The following is a 20,738-nucleotide window of genomic DNA, read 5'->3' as shown; positions in this document are numbered from 1 at the left end:
GGTTGGTAGCTTCTTGATTAGTCAGTGCATCAAAGGGTATGGGGAGAAGACAAGAGAATGCCGTTGTGAGGGATTAATCAGCCATGATAAAATGGCGGAGCAGACTCGATGGGCCAAATGACCGAATTTTGCTCCTGTGTCTTATGGTCTAAAATTAACTGAACATTATGTATATTTAACACTATATTAATACATGTAGGTCAACAAAAAATAAAGCAAATGAAACAATCCTCTCACCTTTTTAAGTGAAGAATGGCCTGCTGATTCAAGTGAAGAGGCTGCACTGGATGCACAGGCTAGAGAGCATTTCCAGCCTCCTCAGTTCAGTGTATCCTGGACACATTAATGAACCCAGTGGCAGTACAAAGGGCCAGAGACACTGCTGCCTGACCTCCAATGCTACACCACACAGGCTTGGAGGCCCTGAGCATGCTGATGTACACAAGGCATCACACGAGGTTCTGCAAATGCTGGAGATCTTAAGCAACACACACACAAAATGTGGGAGGAAGTCAGCACGTTTGGCAGCATCAGTTGTTTGGGTAGAGACTGGTGAAGAATGAAGGATCCTGATGAAGGGTCTTGACACAGCCTGTGTGTACTGCAGCTCACCAGTTATTCCCAATGGACACACCAGCCAGCTGCCAGAATAATCCTGCTTAATAATTACTTTCCTTGGGTACTCCAGCATTTAGCTGCCTTGAAAGGTGTAGCGAAGCAATGCACTTATAGTCAATGACTCATGGATTTTGTACCAAGGTTTATGTTTAATTCCCTGTGATGCAGACCTTTTGTGGCAGATGTTGACCCTGAATGCCAAGGGACAGGTAACCTCTCCAGTTCCCTGTGATCTTCTATAGCAGCTGCTCTGATAACTTTTCAGTAGTCACCAACTGGAAAAAAATGGTGTCTTTTCTGCCAGGGTAGAATTACTCCCCAAGTTATCAGAGCCAGTATCTCTGTAGGTTATTGGAGACTCCAGGATGAATCCAGAAAGCTCTCACATATTCAAAGTTGTGGCTCAAGTGTAGGCAGGAGATGCTGCTTATAGTGAAACCTCTGAAAGCGGCACACACAAAATGTTGGAGGAACTCAGCAGGTCAGGCTGCAACTATGGAAATGAATAAACAGTCGATGATTTGGGCCGAGACCCTTCATCAGGACCACAAATGAAGAGGGAAGATGCCAGAATAAGAAAGATGGGCGATGGGAGGGAGTACAAGCTTGAAAGTGATAGGTAAAGCTGGGGGGGAGGTAAGAAGCTGGGAGGTGATAGGTGGAAAAGGTAAAGAACTGGAGTAGAAGGAATCTGATTGGAGAGGGAATTGGACCATGGAAAAAGGGAATGAGGAGGGGCACCATGGGGAGGTGATAGACAGGTGAGGAGAAGTGGGTAGGGGGCCCAGAGGGCAGAGTTGAAGAAGAGGGAAGGGGGAGGGGAAAATTACTGGAACTTGGAGAAATTGCTGTTCATACCATCAGGTTAGAGACTATCCAGATGGAATATAAGGTGTTGCTCTTCCAATCTGACAGTAGTGTCATCATGACAAAAGAGGAGGCCATGGACCAACATGTCGGAATGGGAATGGGGATTGGAACTGAAATAATTGGCCACTGGGAAATCCCTCTTGAAGCGGTGCTCCATTCTACATCAGGACTTGCCAATGTAGAGGAGGCCGCATAGGGAGCACCAGATACAGTAGACGACCCCAATAGATTCACAAGTGAGGTCTTGTCTCACCTAGAGGGACTATTTGGGGCTCTGAATGGAGGTGAGGGAGGAGGTGAATGGGCAATGAAACATTTCTTCAGCTTGTAAGGATAAGTGTCAGGAGGAAGATTAGTGGGGAGAGGTGAATGAACAAGGGAATCACAGAGGGAGTGATCCCTGTGGCAAGAGGAGAGTGGGTAGGAGGCAAATTGAGTTGTTGAAAGGGAGTTATTTCTTCATGTAACTTGAAACAGCTTTTCGAATAATGTGGGCAACAGCATTGCCAGAAAAGTTAAGGAATTTCTCCCTGATCCTGGGAAATCAGATGGGTACAATCCCAGCAGAATTACTAGAATGGCCGTGTGTGAGAGGGACTACAGCAGCCTCTTGAAAGAGGTCTGAATAGGCTTCGTCATTGCTATGCTACTCCTTGATCCTATGTACATTTCTCTTCTTGGAAGAAGACAATGACCTTGAGAATTACCTGCTGCAAATCTCTTTTTGATGAGTGAAAACCTGTATCCTCCTCCGACCAATTCAATATCGGCACCTGAGAGCGTGCTCCCTTCGCTGGTGAACTGGACAGCCAACGTTGCAGGTTTACTTGGGCCCTCAGACAGCTGAAACCTGGCCAAGAGAGATCCAACACCTAAAAGAAACCATGGAAGAATCTGTGTTTGGAGAAGGATGGAACTTCACCTTCAAAAAAAAAAATTAAGGAGTGCCAGATATATTTAAGTTTACATCATATTGGAATGCAGGCATGAAGCACATCACCAGCTTCCCATTGTACACAGCTGTCATGTGGCTTAGTACATTAAAGTGCTGGAAGAGAGAAGTTAAATTGTACAGAAATAAAATCAAGAAAGTTGTATTTGTTTGAAGTTTAGTTATGGATTAATGGTTGACATACATTATCTTCAACTCCATGTCCACTGGTGGGGAGAACCAGATTTGCAAAACTGCCCTATGAATTTTGCAGATTTTCCTTCTAAAATTAAGGGTATCTCTATTTCAAAACTTGCAAATTATTTCAGTTTTCCTCCTACTGATCTCCCTATCTATGTATCTGAACACCACGTATAATTATACAATGAGGAGAGAGAGCAACTGATCTACTCTAGGGCCTTTACAATAACTTCTGAGTTTTCTTTGTAATAGATAAAAGGCAAATTTTCTTTGTCGTTTATCACTTTGCCTGACTCATGGTGTTGTGGTTTTGTCAGAGTGAATGTATTTTCACAAATGCGAGACTTTACTTAATGCAACTGTTCCATACATGCTCAGAATTTTTAATCTGGCTAAATTGTGGCAATGTTGCTGGAGTCTAGAACGAAGGCATGATCTCACAATAAGGGCCACTGGTTTTCAGTCACTGGGTATGTTCATGACTGAGATTTGTGAATACTATGAGGTCGCAGGATGTAGGGATCGGGAGGCAAAGTAGGTTTGGGGCATTAGAATAGATATGATTTTATTGATTAACAGAGCAAGTTCAAGAGGCCAAATGACTCACTTCTGCTCCCAAATCTTAAACTCAGCATAAATCTTTGTCATATTTTGAGTTTATTTTAGAGTCTGTAATAGAGATTTTTAAAAAGTTTAGTGAAGTTACCTCCATTTTCAGATTTCTGGGATAAATCGGGGATCTTCCAGAGTATCCTATGTTGTTCAGCATTCCTTGAAAAACAAACGGAAGTCAGGATTTTACTTGGCAAACTTCAAACTATTGAGGCAAACAAGATCTGTCTAAACAATTAACAGGTGATGCAGCATCCAAAGAAAGAGAAGCAGAGTTAATGTTTTACATAAAGATGGACATTTCTGTGGATGTGAAAGAGACACCCAGATGGTATGTTGCCTCCCAGGTGCCAGGATCAGTGATGTCTCGGTTCGGTTCCAGGATATTCTGAAGGGGGAGGATGAACAGCCTGAAATTGTGGTGCTTATTCGTACCAATGACATATGTAGGAAAAGGGATGAGGTCCTGAACAGAGTACTGAAAGTTAGGCAGAAAGATGAAAAGCAGGACCTTCAGGCTAATAATCTCTGGATTGCTGCCTGTGCTATGTGCCAGTGAGATTAATAATAAGATGCAAGTCCTCATGCAGGATCCCTAAAAGTTAACTTGCAGGTTGAGTTTGTGGTGAGAAAGACAAGTGCAATGTTAGCATTCATTTCAAGAGGACTAGAATATAAAAGCAAAGATGTGATGTTGAGGCTTTATGAGGCATTGGACCAACTGCATTTGGAGTATTGTGAACAGTTTTGGACCCCTTATCTAAGAAACATGTGCTGGCATTGGAGTGAGACCAGTGGACATTAGTGAGAATAATCCCAGAGATGAAAGGGTTAACACATGAGGTGTGTTTTGATGGCTCACTTGAGTTTAGAAGAGTGAGGGAGGATCTCACTGAAACCTATCGAATATTGAAATGTCAGGATAGAGTGGATGTGGTGAGGATGCTTCGTATAGTGGGTGAGTCTAGGACTAGAGGCCACAGCCTCCGAGTTGAGAGATATCCATTTAAAACGGAAAAGGGGAAATATTTCTTTAGCCAGAAGCATGGCAAATTTGTGGAATTCTTTTCCACACAAGGCTGTGCAGGCCAAGTCATTGGGTATATTTAAGGTGGAGGTTAATTGGTTCTTGCTTAATCAGGGTGTCAAAGGTTACGGGGAGAAGACAGGGGAATAGGGTTGAGAGGGACAATAAAACAGCCATGATGCAATGGCAGAGCAGACTCGATGGGACAAGTGGGCTAATCCTGCTCCTAGTTATTATGGTCAAAGACCCTCCGGATGGAATACAGTATTGGGAAGTGTATGGTCAGGCACTTTTGTAGAAGAAATGAAAGGGTTGAATATTTTCTAAACGGAGAAAAAATACAAGAAGTTAAGGAGCAGAGTCCTTGTGCAGGACTCTCTAAAGGTTAATTTGTAGGTTGGTCGGTGGTAAGGAAGGCAAATGTTAGCACTTATTTCAAGAAGACGAGAATATAAAAGCAAAGGATGTGATGTTGAGACTTTATAAAGCACTGGTGAGGCCTCACTTGGATAATTGTGAGCAGGTTTGGGCCCCTTATCTAAGAAAGGATGTGCTAAGACTGGAGAGGGTTCAAAGGAGATTCATGAAAATGATTCTAGAATTGAATGGCTTGTCATACGAAGAACATTTGATGCCTCTGGCTCTGAATTCACTAGAATTCAGAAGAATAAGGAGTGGCCTCATTAAAACCTGGATAGAGTGGACATGGAGAGGCTGTTTCCTCTGGTGGGAGAGTTTAAGACCAGAGGACACAGCCTCAGAATAGAGGGGTGTCCTTTTAGAATCGAGATGAGGAGAAATTTCTTTAACCAGAGAGTGGTGAATCTGTGGAATTCTTTGTTACAGGCAGCTGTGGAGGCCAAGTCTTTATGTATATTTAAGGCAGAGGTTGATAGATTTATGATTGGTCAGGGTATGAAGGGATAGGGGGAGAAGGCAGGAGATTGGGGTGAGAGGAAAAATAGATCAACCATGTTGATATGGCGGATAGGACTCGAAAGGCGAAATGGCCTAATTCTGCTCCTATATCTTATGGTCTCATCAGAATTGAGAAAGTTGATTTTAATTAGTGGGGTGGGGGGGTGATGGATGGACTGGGTAGACAAGGATGGACATGGCCTAACTGGAGGATTTCGAGTACGCTCATACTCAAGACACTGTTCTCATCATATCCTGAAACACAAGCTTAATGCCACGTATTAGCACAAGCATGTCCTTGCCACTCTCTGGAAGACATCAGCTGACTTTATCCTAAAATTATTGTGGTCTGTATTTACACTTTATTCAGCATGTATGGCAACACATTTCAGATGTATGGTGTGGAGCATTCTGACTGGTTGCAATACCGCCTGCTACGGAGGCTCCAATCAGGTTCAAATGAAGCTGCAAAGGGTTATAAACCTAGCCAAATTCATCATGGGCACAATATCCCCCTCCAACTAGGACATCTTCAAAAGGTGATGCCTTAAGAAGTTGGTATCCAATATTAAAGGGCCGAACCATCTGGGACATGCCCTCTACTCTTTCCTACCATCGGGGAGAAGACCCACTCTCAATTTTTTAGTAACAGTTTCTCCCCCCGCCATCAGATTTATGGATCATCCATGAACACTACCTCACTACAGTATTCCTCTTTAGCACTATGTATTTATTTATGATGACACAGTAATTTTTACGTCTTGTGCTGCACTGCTGCCACAAAACAGCAGATTTCACGACATACACTCAATGGTGACTTTATTTGCAAACATGCTTGTTAATACAAATATCTAATCAAACAATCATGTGGGCAGCACCTCATGAGCACAAAAGCATGTAGACATAATCAAGAGGTTCAGTTGCTGTTCAGATCAAACTTCAGAATGGGGAAGAAATGTGATCTAAGTGACTTTGACCATTGACTGATTGTTGGTGCCAGACAGAGTGGTTTGAGTATCTCAGAAACTGCTGATCTCCTGGGATTTTCGTGAACCACAGTGTTTAGACTTTACAGAGAATGGTGCAAAAACAAAGAAAAGCATCCAGTGGGCGGCAGTTCTGTGGGTGAAAATGCCTCGTTAATGAGAGAGGTCAGAGGAGAATGGTCAAACTGTTTCTAATTGACAGGAAGGAGACAGTAACTAAAATAACCATGTCTTGTAACAGTGGTGTGCAGAACAGCAACTCTGAATGCACAACACATCGAACCTTGAAGTGGATGGGCTACAGCAGCAGAAGGCCATGTCAGGTTCCACTCTTGTAACTAATAAAGTGGCCACTGTGTGTACGTCAGAGAGATGATAAGCCTGATTGTGATTCCTATATTCACCCTATAGGAGATGCTCCTCTCGTCCTATCTATTCCTCCCTCATCCACTTAGAAATGTAAAACTAACTTGTTTCCTCCCTGTCCTACTTCTGATAAAAGGTCCTTGACTGTTCTTCTTTCCGCAGGTGCTGCCTGTCCCATTGAGTACTTACAACATCTTATTTCCTGGCATCTGCAGTTCCTTTGATGTTTGGATTTGGTTGAGATTGCTCCACAGTCACAAGGGTGTTGATGCATATAAGGGAGATGCTCCAGTATATGGGGGAGCTCTCTGACGATTTACTGTATGCCTTGACTAATTGCTTATTACACATGTGATGCATGGGTGATGGTCAGCTTGATGTTCAACTATAAGAATCCAGTCAGTGCATACACACTTTCTGGCAAGTTTCACGATAAGAAGATTATAAAATTTAGTATGCACAATTATGCAATTTTTCGTGTTCAGAGAAAGAATGTGCAAGGGGAACAAACTAAATTTAAAGATGGTGCCGAAGCAGATACTTGCGAGCCTATTCACTCAGATCTTTGAATGTAACAGGAACCAGTGTAAAGACTAATAATTAAGTATGGGAGGTTCTGCTAACCTTTATGGATAGTGTAACTGCAGATGCCAGGAAGTAAGATGCTGTGTGTTACAGCATCAGCCAGCGGGTTCAATTCCACTGCAGTCTGTAAGGAGTTTGCACATTCTCCATGAGATTGTGTGGGTTTCCTCTGGGTGCTCTGGTTTCCTCCCACATTCCAAAGGAGGTTGCTAGGTGAATTGGTCACATGGGTATAATTGGGCAGCGTGGGGTCGTTGGGCCGGAAGGCTCTGCTACTGTGCTGTATCTCTAAATGGATCAATAAATAAATGAATCAGTTTGTAAACATGATCTAGCAGTTATACTGAGAACACATTTGCCACCATATTGGGAAGGACGTAAAGGCTTTATGAGGGGTACGCAGGCAATATGCTAAAATGCTACTAGGGTGCCAGACTTGGTGAGACCTGGAAAGCTGGAAATATTTTCCTGTGTCCAGTGGCAGAAGGGCTCGTAATCAGAACCCAATTTTGAAAGTAATTGACAAAAGTACCAGTAGGATCAAGAAAGGAAACTATACATGAAGTTGTGAGTCAATCTCTAATACCGATGTTGAATGGAATGTTCCAAGTAAGTTATAAATGGAAACGAGGAATGGGAGTTACAGGGCTATGAAAAAGAACAGACAAATGAGATTAATTGGATATATTTTTCAATGAGCCAGGTCTATTATTCCACAATTGGGAGTAGAAAAGCTTGAGCTTAGTACACTGGATCTAGAGTGGCTGCATGAAAGTATGAATTTATTTGTTGAGTAGAGTGTGCTAAAGAACAATCAGAATTACAGACAAGGGTGGGATAGAATGTAGCACAGTGCAACATGGTTGACATTTAGGAAGAGTGGGAGGAGTGAATGGTGCTTAATAAACAGTGTTGGGTAGTGATCAGGGTAGGTAAAAAGGTATCTATAAGACAGAAGATGTCAGGGATTGATCGGAAACAGCTAGAGAGTACATCGGATGGATCAGAACAGTGTATGGACAACACTGGAGAATGGGAAATGGTGACAGGTCGTTCCATGGATTTTGTGTCAGGAAGGATTATCAGGCTCACAGATGCTCTGGGCTAGATAAGAAGATCAGGCTTTGAACAAATCATCCCACTGACTCATTGGGTGAACAGAGATAATCTCTTACCAAGCAGCAGGCGGAAGCACTGCCTGTACTTTTGCAACTCCTCCATCGACAGGAATGAGAAACTGGACATTGTTGAGAGCTACAGGTGTAATCATTGCCTCCGCATTATACTTGTAATCTACTCGAAGATCAGTGCAGGTAGGTTCACAGCGCCAGCTCACTGCTAGGTTCAGTGGTGTGGACTGAATGCCCAGGGATGACACCTTCCAAAACAAAACTGGGGATTAATGCTGTATGTTTTCAATGTTTTTATACGAATATATGTCTCTTTCAAAAGTTCATCTCTTTAAGACCATAAGGCATAGAAGCAGAATTAGGCCATTTGGCCCATTAAGTCTGCTCTACCATTTGATTTATTTTCCCTCTCAAAGCAATTTTACTGTCTTCTCCCCATAACCTATGATGCCCTTACTAATCAAGAAGGTATTCACCTGAAACCCCGTGAAATAGGCACAGGTTTTCTCAGGCTATAGTACCTGTCCAAGTAATTGTTTGGTACCAGAGTCTTGGCAGTCAGTGTCACTGGGCTATCTGACTGAAGGCGACATTATCTGAATTCCAAGCAGGTTCAATTTTGGGAGGATTCACTTGGTTAAAGGGTCAGATTAAATCTTGGGTCAAATCAAACTCCTTAAAGGATTGCCTTTTAGTCCAAGATAGAATGTATTTCCTGCAACTAATCGGCCCCCAACTTTGTCAAAGGGACTTAATATCAGGTACTGTATAAGGCTTATTCTCTCCAAGTGCAAAGCACCTAGAATCTGCTTCAGCTAAAGGTCTGAGGCAACTTTTATACTGCTATTCTGATATGGTAAATTGTGCAACTGTTGTGTTTATTCAATGCATACGGATTAACTTCCTTGCTAAGTGTTCTGACCCTGTTTAGTACTGCAAAAGATGGTGACAGAGCTCAAAATTTCTAGGCTGATGTGTTACTTTTGTGCATATGAGATATGTAGGGGTACTTTGACTGAGATATTATTCAATTCAAATTCTGGTCAACTATGTCTCTGATTTTCTTTTAGATACCCCCATTATTAATAGAACAGATATTTATTGAATATGACCTCACTGGTTGTTGGTGCATAATCAACTTATTCACCAAATTCCACAAGACATTGTAGCATCAGTAACACCATTCAGCAAGTCATCTATCTACATTTCTACAATTGGTGTACTATGGGAAACATAAGGAACTTTAGTTGCTGGTAATTTTATGTGAATTTTCTGTGGTATAGAGCCTGACAGAAGGAGAAAATTTGACTGCCTTATTTCCAGATCTGTCACATTTTTTTGGAAAATGATACCACACTACTAGTATATATGTTCCATTTAAATACTACTTCTCATTGAATTAATCATTATGGGCCAAAGACTGCCTTGCTGCTTTGACCATTAACATGGGCTTTCTGACATTGCCCAATGAAGGAGATCTCTTAAAGATACTGTATTTCAATCTTCTAGTCTATGGAAAGCTAGAACTCAAGATGTTAAGGCCCTGCCCATTGCTACACCAGTACCTGCGCTTCATATCCTGCAGGATATCACCAGCATAACTCCATTGAACACCACCAGAGGATAGATTAATTCTACCTTCCACACCTCCAAATCTCAAGGGACAAATGCTTCAGCTGGCAGTTTACTCTCTGCATTATACCAAACAAGCTTATTCTCTGTGGAAAATGATCATAGAATGAATAACGTAGTGCAGATGGCAAGATGGAAATACTGGGTCATCATTTTAACTGACAAGTAAATCTGATAAATGCAGAAGTCTAATCTGACAAAATGTATGTCTATAGATCATTGGTTTGTATCGAGAAAGTCAGGAGTCTATTCACCTGATACTTTAGCATATCCACATTGTAATAAGTAGCCTGTGGTTTCTGCTCAGCCACCTTTTTTAAATGAGTCATTAGATTCGGCATGTTTACCCAGAATTCTCTTGTTTTGGCATCAGCTTGAGAAGTGTTACTAGACAAGAGAAAAAAAATAGTTAGCTAAAAAAGTTAAAGAAGAAAGAGACAGAAAATGTTAGGCTGCAGTCATGAGTTAGTTCACAGTTTGCTCATGCCTCTGAAATTAGGAAAGGTCAATATATACAACAGCTCAAAACTCTTAAACACATTGATATTTTAGTACTTGTTTTTATACAATGTACAATTTCTAGCTCATATCTCACTTTTAGGGAATAATGTCTACAATCAAGATGATTTTGGATACCTCCATTCCATATGCTATTTCTTACTCCAGAGACCTAGATAATGATTGACAACTTAATTCTGTCTTCAGAGATACAATAGACAGCAGATACTGGAATTTGGAGCAAACTAAATGCTGGAGGGAGTCAAGAGGTCAGGTGGCATCTGTGGAGGGAAGTGAACAGTTGACGTTTCAGGTGGAAATCATTCAGTTAAACTACTGATCAATCTAGCCTTTTGAGGAGATCTCACAGACCATTTGTGCATTGGCAATTTACCTTGTACAGATAGTTGTAGTGTACTGATGTATACAAATGAGCTGCTTTTCATCTTGGATAGCGAAAGATGTTGTACTGAAATTACCTGCAGAGAAGCTGGGGGTTCGGCAGGATATGCTCTAATCGGCTGCAGTTTGTAATGCAGAATGTGAGAACAGCAGGGCACTGGTTATTGGCAAAGTGCCTTGTGATACCTGCTGGAAATGATAGAACCATTTCTCCTGTAATCTTCACAATACACCTGTTCATTAAAACAAATAGCTAGATGTCAAAATGAAGCAAAAAATAAAACAGCTGTGTCAAAAATATCCACCAATGGAATTGAGATAGAGAATATGAGAGAAAGATCCAATCACTAAGTAACAAGAAGTGCAAACACAAGTGACAATCATGAGTTCTTGAGTAAAAACCATCACTTGAGACTAATTGATTGAAAACTTACTAAAGCACAGAATGACATAGAACATCAAAATTATCATTAGTTGTACTAAATTGGAATCACTTCTTCAGGACAAAAGAAGGTCATTCAGTACATTAAGCCCACTACTGAAGACCAATAAATAAGTTCAGCATGCACATCACTTAGCTGCTCAGTTATTGTAGGAAAACCAAGTACTAAGTAACTCAAGCTTTAGAATCAGAATCAGGTTTATTATCACCGGCATGCGATGTAAAATCTGTTGACTTAGCAGCAGCAGTTCAACGCAATACATAATATAGAAGAAAAAAACACAATAATATAATAATAATAATAATAAATAAACAAGTAAATCAAATATAGTATACATGTATTGAACAGATTAAAAATCATGCAAAGAAGAGAAATACTATATATTAAAAAAAGTGAGGTGGTGTTTAAGGGTTCAATGGAATCAGATGGCAGAGGGGAAGAAGCTGTACCTCCTACCTGATGGTAACAGTGAGAAAAGGGCATGCCCTGGCTGCTGGAAGCCCTTAATAATGGACGCTGCCGTTCTGAGACACCGCTCCCTGAAGATGTCCAGGGTACTTTGTAGGCTAGTACCCAAGATGGAGCTGACTAAATTTACATCCCTCTGCAGCTTCTTTTGGTCCTGTGCAGTAGCCACTCACCCCACCCCCATACCAGGCAGTGATGCAGCCTGTCAAAATATTCGCCATAGTACATCTATAGAAGTTTTTGAGTGTATTTGTTGACATACCAAATCTCTTCAAACTCCTAATGAAGTATAGCCACTGTCTTGCCTTCTTTATGACTGCATCAATATATTGGGACCAGGTTAGATCCTCAGAGATCTTAACACCCAAGAACTTGAAACTGTTCACTCTCTCCACTTCTGATCCCTCTGTGAGGAGTGGTATGTGTTCTTTCCTCTTACCCTTCCTGAAGTCCACAATCAGCTCTTTCACTTACTGACGTTGAGTGCAAGGTTGTTGCTGTGGCACCATTCCACTAGTTGGCATATCTCACTCTCATCTCCATCTGAGATTCTACAAAGAATGGTTGTATCATCAGCAAATTTATAGATGGTTTTTGAGCTATGCCTAGTCACAGTCATGGGTATAGAGAGAGTAGAGCAGTGGGCTAAGCATAAGCCCCTAAGGTGCACCAGTGTTGATCGTCAGTGAGGGGGAGATCTTATCGCCAATCCGCACAGATTGTGGTCTTCTGGTTAGGAAGTCGAGGATCCAATTGCAGAGGGAGGTACAGAGGCCCAGGCTCTGCAACTTCTCAATCACGATTGCAGGAATGATGGTATTAAATGCTGAGCTATAGTCGATGAACAGCATCCTGACATAGGTGTTGGTGTTGTTCAGGTGGTCTAAAGCCACGTGAAGAGCCATTGAGATTGCATCTGCCATTGACCTATTGTGGCGATAGGCAAATTGCAATGGGTTCAGGTCTTTGCTGAGGCAGGAGTTCAGTCTAGTCATGACCAACCTCTCAAAGCATTTCATCACTGTAGATGTGAGTGCAACGGGGTGGTAGTCATTAAAGATTCAGCCTGAATCCTAAGGAATGGACATCAAAAGTTTGCTGGTTCCAGTAAATCTGATTGGTTAGTGTTAAATGCTTCCTATCCTTCTATCCATCAGAGGACTTGAATAACATATCCACTCTCTGGTAATCACTTTCTTTGATAGAACTCAGAAGAGAACTTCTGTTTTGAGTCTAGCGTGGGACAGGTGAAGGATGTGGCTATGATAAAGAAATGACTGTAACCATGCCTCAGTATTGAAGATGCTGGCTATGAGAGGAAATGGACACTGACTTATTTACCCTTCCAGTAGACTTGAAGGATTTTGAGCAACAACAGCTTTGGTGGTATTTATAAAAGCAAGGATGTAATGCTGGGGGTTTATAAAGCATTGGCCAGACCACATTTGGAGTTTTGTGAGCAGTTTTGGGCTGCATATCTAAGAAAGGATGTGCTGGCATTGGAGATGGTCCAGAGGAGGTTCATAAGAATGATCCCAGGAATGAAAGGGTTAGGGTATGTGCATTTGATGGCTATGAGTCTGTACTCACTGGAGTTTAGAAGAATGGGGTGGGGGGTGGGTGTCTCAATGAAACCTGCTGCGTATTGAAAGGCCTAGACAGGATGGAAATGGAGAGGATGTTTCCATTAATGTTAGGGTCTAGGACTAGAGTGCACAGCCTCAGAATAAAAGATGTACTGTACCTGTAGAACAGGGATGAGGAGGAACTTCTTTAGCCAGAGGATGATGAATCTGTGGAATTCATCTCCACAGATGGCTGTGGATACCAAGTCGGTAAGTATATTTAAATACTCCTTTTAAATCTATTTAAATATATTTTAAATAGGTCTTGATTAGTAAGGGTATCAACAGTTACATGGAGAAGGTAGGAGAATTAGGTTGAGAAGGAGAATAAATCATCCACGATGGAAAGGCAGAGCTGACTCTATAGGATGAATGAGCTAACTCTCCACTTATGCCTATGCTATTATGGTATCTATCCAGAGACTTGGTAATCCAAGTCTAAGAAGCAGATAGAAGAGCAGTGAACATTGCTGCCCTATAGACTATGAGATTTATGTTGGCTTGAGGGTGTTGGTCCTCTATACCCTTTTCCTCCTGCACTGAAGACAACAGTGAATTTTATCATCCTCGTTATTGAAAGGTAGCTCTAGAAGTGCAGAAGGTGAACCACATCTTCCAGGTCTCACTGTGAACCTTTATTTTCAAAATGGTATTGAACCTTTCTTTTATGGCATTCAGTGTAAAGGAATCTTCTCGTGTGTATTAGTGGGGGAATCAATGATGTTCTGAACATGAGCAAATGCAAGAATCATGCTGTGGCTTATCTGCTGGTTCTGGGGTGCAGGTGATGTAGACTGAATGGTTAAGCAGATCAGTTTCACTCCAGCAGGAAGCTAGCAGCTGGAGCGCTCCACTGAGTGTGAACGTGTGGAACAATAAGTATGACTGAAATTAGTGGATCTGTTGGTAATGCTCCCTGCATTTCTCCTGGATTGATGACATTGTGAGGATCAAGTCAACAGTGCCTGTAGATGGACAGAATCCACATTGTGATTTGGGAAGCAGCTCTTTGTCACTGGGAGATTCTTCTAACACCATCTTCCACTTCTGATTCTGCTCCATGAAGCAGGATGGGATGTGTTCCAGAATGTTTACAAACGCTGTCAACAAATGCAAATTCATCTCCTTTTACATATTAGCAAGGTCAGCAAACATGTTGGCGGCCTTTTAATATTGTACATTCTTTTAATTTTGTTGACGATAACTCTTGTGCATCATTCAGTTAAAGATTATCAAGATCTTTAATAAGATCAATCAGTTTTAGATATTATGTCAATTAAAATCGATCGTTCGCAGTGTCCTCTCAGGTTTTCCACCCTGAGGGAGGATACTCAACTAGAACAATTAATATTAATCAGCAAAGGTTGCTCTCAGACATTATTGCCTACATAGCTATTACTGACAACTAAAAGTAGATTGAGTATCAACAGGATACCCTAAGTTGATTGGCATCATAGCTGATTTCTGCCTATCACTCTGACTAACCTGCAGAAGTTATTGTTGGGCAATTGGAAGGGTTTGTCTTTGCTGACATTTATCACCCGCCCGCCACCGCCCCCCCCCCCCCGGCATTCAGGAGTACTAAAAAAAAAACAAAAGGAATTCTGCAGATGCTGGAAATTCAAGCAACACACATCAAAGTTGCTGGTGAACGCAGCAGGCCAAGGAAGAGTGAGTAAGGGATTTGAAAGTTGGAGGGGGAGGGGGAGATCCAAAATGATAGGAGAAGACAGGAGGGGGAGGGATGGAGCCGAGAGCTGGACAGGTGATAGGCAAAAGGGGATACGAGGGGATCATGGGACAGGAGGTCCAGGAAGAAAGACGGGGGGGGGGAGGACCCAGAGGATGGGCAAGAGGTATATTCAGAGGGACAGAGGGAGAAAAAGGAGAGTGAGAGAAAGAATGTGTGCATAAAAATAAGTAACAGATGGGGTACGAGGGGGAGGTGGGGCCTTAGCAGAAGTTAGAGAAGTCGATGTTCATGCCATCAGGTTGGAGGCTACCCAGACGGAATATAAGGTGTTGTTCCTCCAACCTGAGTGTGGCTTCATCTTTACAGTAGAGGAGGCCATGGATAGACATGTCAGAATGGGAATGGGATGTGGAATTAAAATGTGTGGCCACTGGGAGATCCTGCTTTCTCTGGCGGACGGAGCGCAGATGTTCAGCAAAGTGGTCTCCCAGTCTGCGTCGGATCTCGCCAATATATAAAAGGCCACATCGGGAGCACCGGACGCAGTATATCACCCCAGTCGACTCACAGGTGAAGTGTTGCCTCACCTGGAAGGACTGTTTGGGGCCCTGAATGGTGCTAAGGGAAGAAGTGTAAGGGCATGTGTAGCACTTGCTCCGCTTACACGGATAAGTGCCAGGAGGGAGATCAGTGGGGAGGGATGGGGGGGACGAATGGACAAGGGAGTTGTGTAGGGAGCGATCCCTGTGGAATGCGGGGGGGGGCAGGGAAAGATGTGCTTAGTGGTGGGATCCCGTTCTGCTCTTAAACGCATCTCCCCCATTTCACGTACATCTGCTCTCACTCCATCCTCCCGCCACCCCACTAGGAATAGGGTTCCCCTGGTCCTCACCTACCACCCCACCAGCCTCCGGGTCCAACATATTATTCTCCGTAACTTCGGCCACCTCCAACGGGATCCCACCACTAAGCACATCTTTCCCGCCCCCCCACCCTGCATTCCGCAGGGATTGCTCCCTACACAACTCCCTTGTCCATTCGTTCCCCCCATCCCTCCCCACTGATCTCCCTCCTGGCACTTATCCGTGTAAGCGGAACAAGTGCTACACGTGCCCTTACACTTCCTCCCTTACCACCATTCAGGGCCCCAAACAGTCCTTCCAGGTGAGGCAACACTTCACCTGTGAGTCGACTGGGGTGATATACTGCGTCCGGTGCTCCCGATGTGGCCTTTTATATATTGGCAAGACCCGATGCAGACTGGGAGACCGCTTTGCTGAACATCTACGCTCTGTCCGCCAGAGAAAGCAGGATCTCCCAGTGGCCACACATTTTAATTCCACATCCCATTCCCATTCTGACATGTCTATCCACGGCCTCCTCTACTGTAAAGATGAAGCCACACTCAGGTTGGAGGAACAACACCTTATATTCCGTCTGGGTAGCCTCCAACCTGATGGCATGAACATCGACTTCTCTAACTTCCGCTAAGGCCCCACCTCCCCCTCCTACCCCATCTGTTATTTATTTTTATGCACACATTCTTTCTCTCACTCTCCTTTTTCTCCCTCTGTCCCTCTGAATATACCTCTTGCCCATCCTCTGGGTCCCCCCCCCTTTGTCTTTCTTCCCGAACCTCCTGTCCCATGATCCTCTCGTATCCCCTTTTGCCTATCACCTGTCCAGCTCTTGGCTCTATCCCTCCCCCTCCTGTCTTCTCCTATCATTTTGGATCTCCCCCTCCCCCTCCAACTTTCAAATCCCTTACTCACTCTTCCTTCAGTTAGTCCTGACGAAGGGTCTCGGCCTGAAACATCGACTGCACCCTCTTCTTTCAGGAGTACTAAAACTGTTTAGAAAATGTTTACTATTGAATTGACTGAAATCAGATTATTGAGCATATATTTTGTACATATGACATTTGATGCTTTAACTGAAGGTTGATTACTGACCTTACTGTATAAGTTAGTCTTGAACTGCTTACTCACTTGCTTGGATCTGCTCCTTTGAAGTAGGCATTGACAGTTTCTGTGAAGGCTGCAGCAACCGGAAGTGTATCCTGTGCACCCATGGTCAAAGGACTGGGCCCTCGGGAAGCACCTGCAATGTATGTCAATACATTTAACTCTTTGGTTTCACTTAGTTCATTTCAACAACAATCCACTTGTATTGCGCAGTAGAACTTAAAGAGAGCAACAACAGAAGAGCAACACACAGGTGAAAAAATTTGATGTAGCTTTAATCATGCAGGTGGTTTAAAAAAAAGCAAACAGAAAATTAGTGAAGATATATGAAAAAGAAAGTGAATTATTCCTTTGAATACTCCTTCTGTAAAACCTTAAAAATCTTGGGATGTAAGCAAATGGTTTTAAAACTTTCTAAACATAAACTAGAGTAAATTCCAGGTATGAGTTCCCACTAGTATTTTTTAAAGTTAATTTTTGTTATGATTTCCCATCTACAGATTTGGACAAATCTCCTCAGGCATTTTGAACAAACCCTTTGATGATGTCATTGAATAAGAGAAAATTTCATACAAAAAATGAATCTTTACTTTCTTGCTTCACTTTCATAAACGCACTGATTCACAGTGGATAAAGTTGAGGTATATCATCTAATACCTGGTGTCTAATGACAGTTGTAACTCAGGATCTGTGAGCCTGCATATAATACATATCAATCCATTTTCACCAATTCTTATGCTTGTATTCACTTCCTTAGGAGTCTCTGGATACCCCTAAGGAGTTTTCCCTTCCTGAACTCTAAGACGACTGTAACTAAATGTAGCGCCCTTACTGGTCCAGATGATTAGCTTACACAGGACAGACCAAAACAAAAACCTTGAACCTATGGCTGGCTTCTATGTCAAGCAATTATCTACTAAGAGAGCTAATAAAGATTGTTGAATTTCTAATCTTAGAAACACATTCTGGAACTCCAAAAGCTTAGGAATGGAATAGTGAGATAAGGGAGGTAGAAGAGGGATGTGGAGTTTGGAGCATGAAGGACTGACTGAGCTAACTGATGGAGGATTTGACTGAAGCTGCTTGTATCTGAAAACTGGGGTACTGTTTTATTTTCAATGGCCTTTTCCCAGTGGAAACTCATCCTTCTTAGAAGTCCTAACACATTGGAGAAAGGTAACTCTAAATTGAAGAAATCCAGTTTTATAGTGTGCATTTGCCTGTTTCGGATGAGAACTTTGGTGTGACAACTCCTGAGGTTGAGTACTTGCTCATGATGATTTTATAAACTCAGAGCTAATAAATTGCTGTCAAACTGATGGAAAGGTGCTGGTGTTCAAAAAGCACCCTCATGGCAGTCACAATCTTTAATGATCACAGAAGAAAAATAACTACACATTTTAGACATGGCTTCCAGACATCTACAGACACATTACATTTCTAGTTTAGAATTATTGTTTTTCTCATATGATTTCTTAAATCCTTTGCACAGGTTAATGTTACAAACTCTCCAGACAGAACTCCTGGCATCACTAAGATTATGTCTACTAGAACCATTCATGCTATATAATATTTCTTGATTAGCTCACTATAATTTCCATTTTTTCTGTTAGCATATGAATACAATAGAGTTTTAAGTACATAAGACATACAATGCTTTTTTTCATTTAATAATTAGGTCGGTTTTGATTTTACTGGACAAATGGTAACCTAAAATGAAGTAAATTATCATGAAATTTAAAATTTTGCATTTTAATGTATTAGCTTCCAGAATATTCATTTGTAGGTCTTCAAAATTTTGTTTATTTCATGCATTTATTTTACCACCTATATTCTATATTTAAACATTTCATAATTTTATAAAGAAAATTCCATTTAGGGAAACAATCTATAAATTATCTAATTACAATTCTTTCCATGATAATTAAAACTTGTTGCTTTTCCTCCATTAATCAAAATTAAAATCCAGCAGGAAGTATCATAAAATTGTATGTGTTGACCAGACAAATATTTTATCTGACATTGAAGGGAAAAGAAGTCTGAAAAATGGAATGGATACTCTGAGCAAAATAAGAATTGTTTTATGAGCCATGCTGGTAGTTGACCAGTAAAATACTGAATTACATTAACCATCACAATGAAGGCCCAATTTTTATAACCTGTGCTGAGTTGTCTAATCTCGGACAGAGCAGAGAGTGAAGGAAGGATTTCCATAAAATAACATTGCTGAGATTATTTCTCCTGATCATTACTGTCCATCCAAAAACACGAGATCTCACTGTGAGGTATTGACAACAGAATTCCTCTTGGTCTCAGATTCAATGGGATGGGAGAAAGCAAGGTAAAATAAGACACAGTAGATCTTAAATAATCCTTGCATAAAATTCCATGGTTAAAAAATATCATTAGAGCAGGGGTTCCCAACCTGGGGCCCCCGGAACCCTTTGCTAAAGCGTATTGGTCAATGGCATGGTAAAGGTTTGGAACCCCTGAATTAGTGTAATATTGACCCTGAAACATTCTCCAATATACACAGACAATTTTGTGAGATCTGTCTGGTGTGCATATTAGAAAACCATGGAGTGAACCTGTTGCTTTACTGTCTTTCATGAGCACGCTTACAGTTTCCTGACACTTCTGGTTGCTGAGGCTCCGGGTTAGTTAAAAAATTAGCCTATTATGAAATGACATCATCTCTGGGCTGAATCAGGTTAATTTCAATAATAATATATTAACTAATAACTAGAGATGAAAAGAAAGGGAAATATATTTGTAAATATTAATTAAGTTTATGTACAGCCAGATGGATATAAGCTTTAGAACAGGCAAACTAGTCTACCAGTCCTATTGATATAAGTATTGGCAGAACAACTATATAATTAACTTTTATCATGATTTATTTGTTGAATATGTTTAAGTATTTCACAGAAGAATATTGAAAATTCCAAGCATTCAATACAACGCATGAAAGAATAGTCATGATTAAGCACTGTTAGCAGAAATGAAAGGGTGATTAGTTTACGAATGACACTCAAGAATGGTCAATGTACAGGAACAGGTACGCCGCTTGCCCAGAAAAAGGGGAACCAAAAAGGAAATGCAAATTTACAAAAATTGTACATTACTTACCATCAAAAGTCAAATAAAACTTTCCTCTATCAAACCATACCAAGGAGGGTTGATCATTCTCTGAGTGGTTAGGAGATGAAGTGGGAGGGGAGGATTGAAGGCAAGGGAGAGAGAAGGGCACAGGGTGAGTCACACAGAAAGTCCGTTACTCTTAACGTATGGAGAAACCAGAATGGGGCAATCAAAGCACCATCATTGTACAAGGAGGAGAGAGTCTAAAAAGTTATTGCATTGATAAGATCGTCTTTAATTTCTTTGTGAGTATCTCAGCTCAATTCTGTTCTAAGAGTCACCATAGGCTTATTTTGATCATTTGGACTGCCTTTACTATTGGAAACCTATAATCTGCAAAACAGGCTGTAAGGAGTTCCTTAACCTAGGTAATGATGGTGAATATTTTGTGATTGCCTAATGTTATAGTTTGCTTGATCAGTGAGAAAGTGTGTAGAATACCAAACCTTTCCACTTAAATATATGCTTTCACAAAATTTTAAGTCTTTTCAGATTCAAAAGATACTACATTACAATATTTTTGAAGATTTTCTTAGTTCTTAATACTTAATGGATTAAATAATATATTTCAGGCTTTGTTACTTTTTATTGTAGATAAACTTTTTGATAAATCACTGTAATTATAAAA

The 20,738-nt window shown here is 41.4% G+C and overlaps 1 protein-coding gene across 9 annotated transcripts in view; it reads right to left on the bottom strand.

The window, feature by feature from the left end:
* The window catches only part of sgip1a (SH3GL interacting endocytic adaptor 1a), a 265,636-nt gene that overhangs the window by 53,557 nt on the left and 191,341 nt on the right, over positions 1-20,738 (bottom strand). For 7 of the 9 annotated variants that reach the window (XM_063064170.1, XM_063064172.1, XM_063064168.1 and 4 more), the window contains 7 exons: positions 20,099-20,158; positions 16,994-17,105; positions 10,854-11,009; positions 10,131-10,263; positions 8,290-8,492; positions 3,327-3,391; positions 2,196-2,360 (listed from right to left, as the gene is read on the bottom strand). In XM_063064170.1, the coding sequence (XP_062920240.1) occupies positions 2,196-2,360; positions 3,327-3,391; positions 8,290-8,492; positions 10,131-10,263; positions 10,854-11,009; positions 16,994-17,105; positions 20,099-20,158 (894 nt within the window). The remainder of the gene's footprint in view (positions 1-2,195; positions 2,361-3,326; positions 3,392-8,289; positions 8,493-10,130; positions 10,264-10,853; positions 11,010-16,993; positions 17,106-20,098; positions 20,159-20,738) is intronic. The other 2 variants (XM_063064173.1, XM_063064176.1) reach the window with 1 other exon arrangement.

The sequence above is a fragment of the Mobula hypostoma genome, chromosome 12, assembly GCF_963921235.1.
Source record: "Mobula hypostoma chromosome 12, sMobHyp1.1, whole genome shotgun sequence".
Lineage (NCBI taxonomy): Eukaryota > Metazoa > Chordata > Chondrichthyes > Myliobatiformes > Myliobatidae > Mobula > Mobula hypostoma.
The sequence above is the reverse complement of the archived record's forward strand: the minus strand, read 5'-3'. Positions and strand labels throughout refer to the sequence as shown.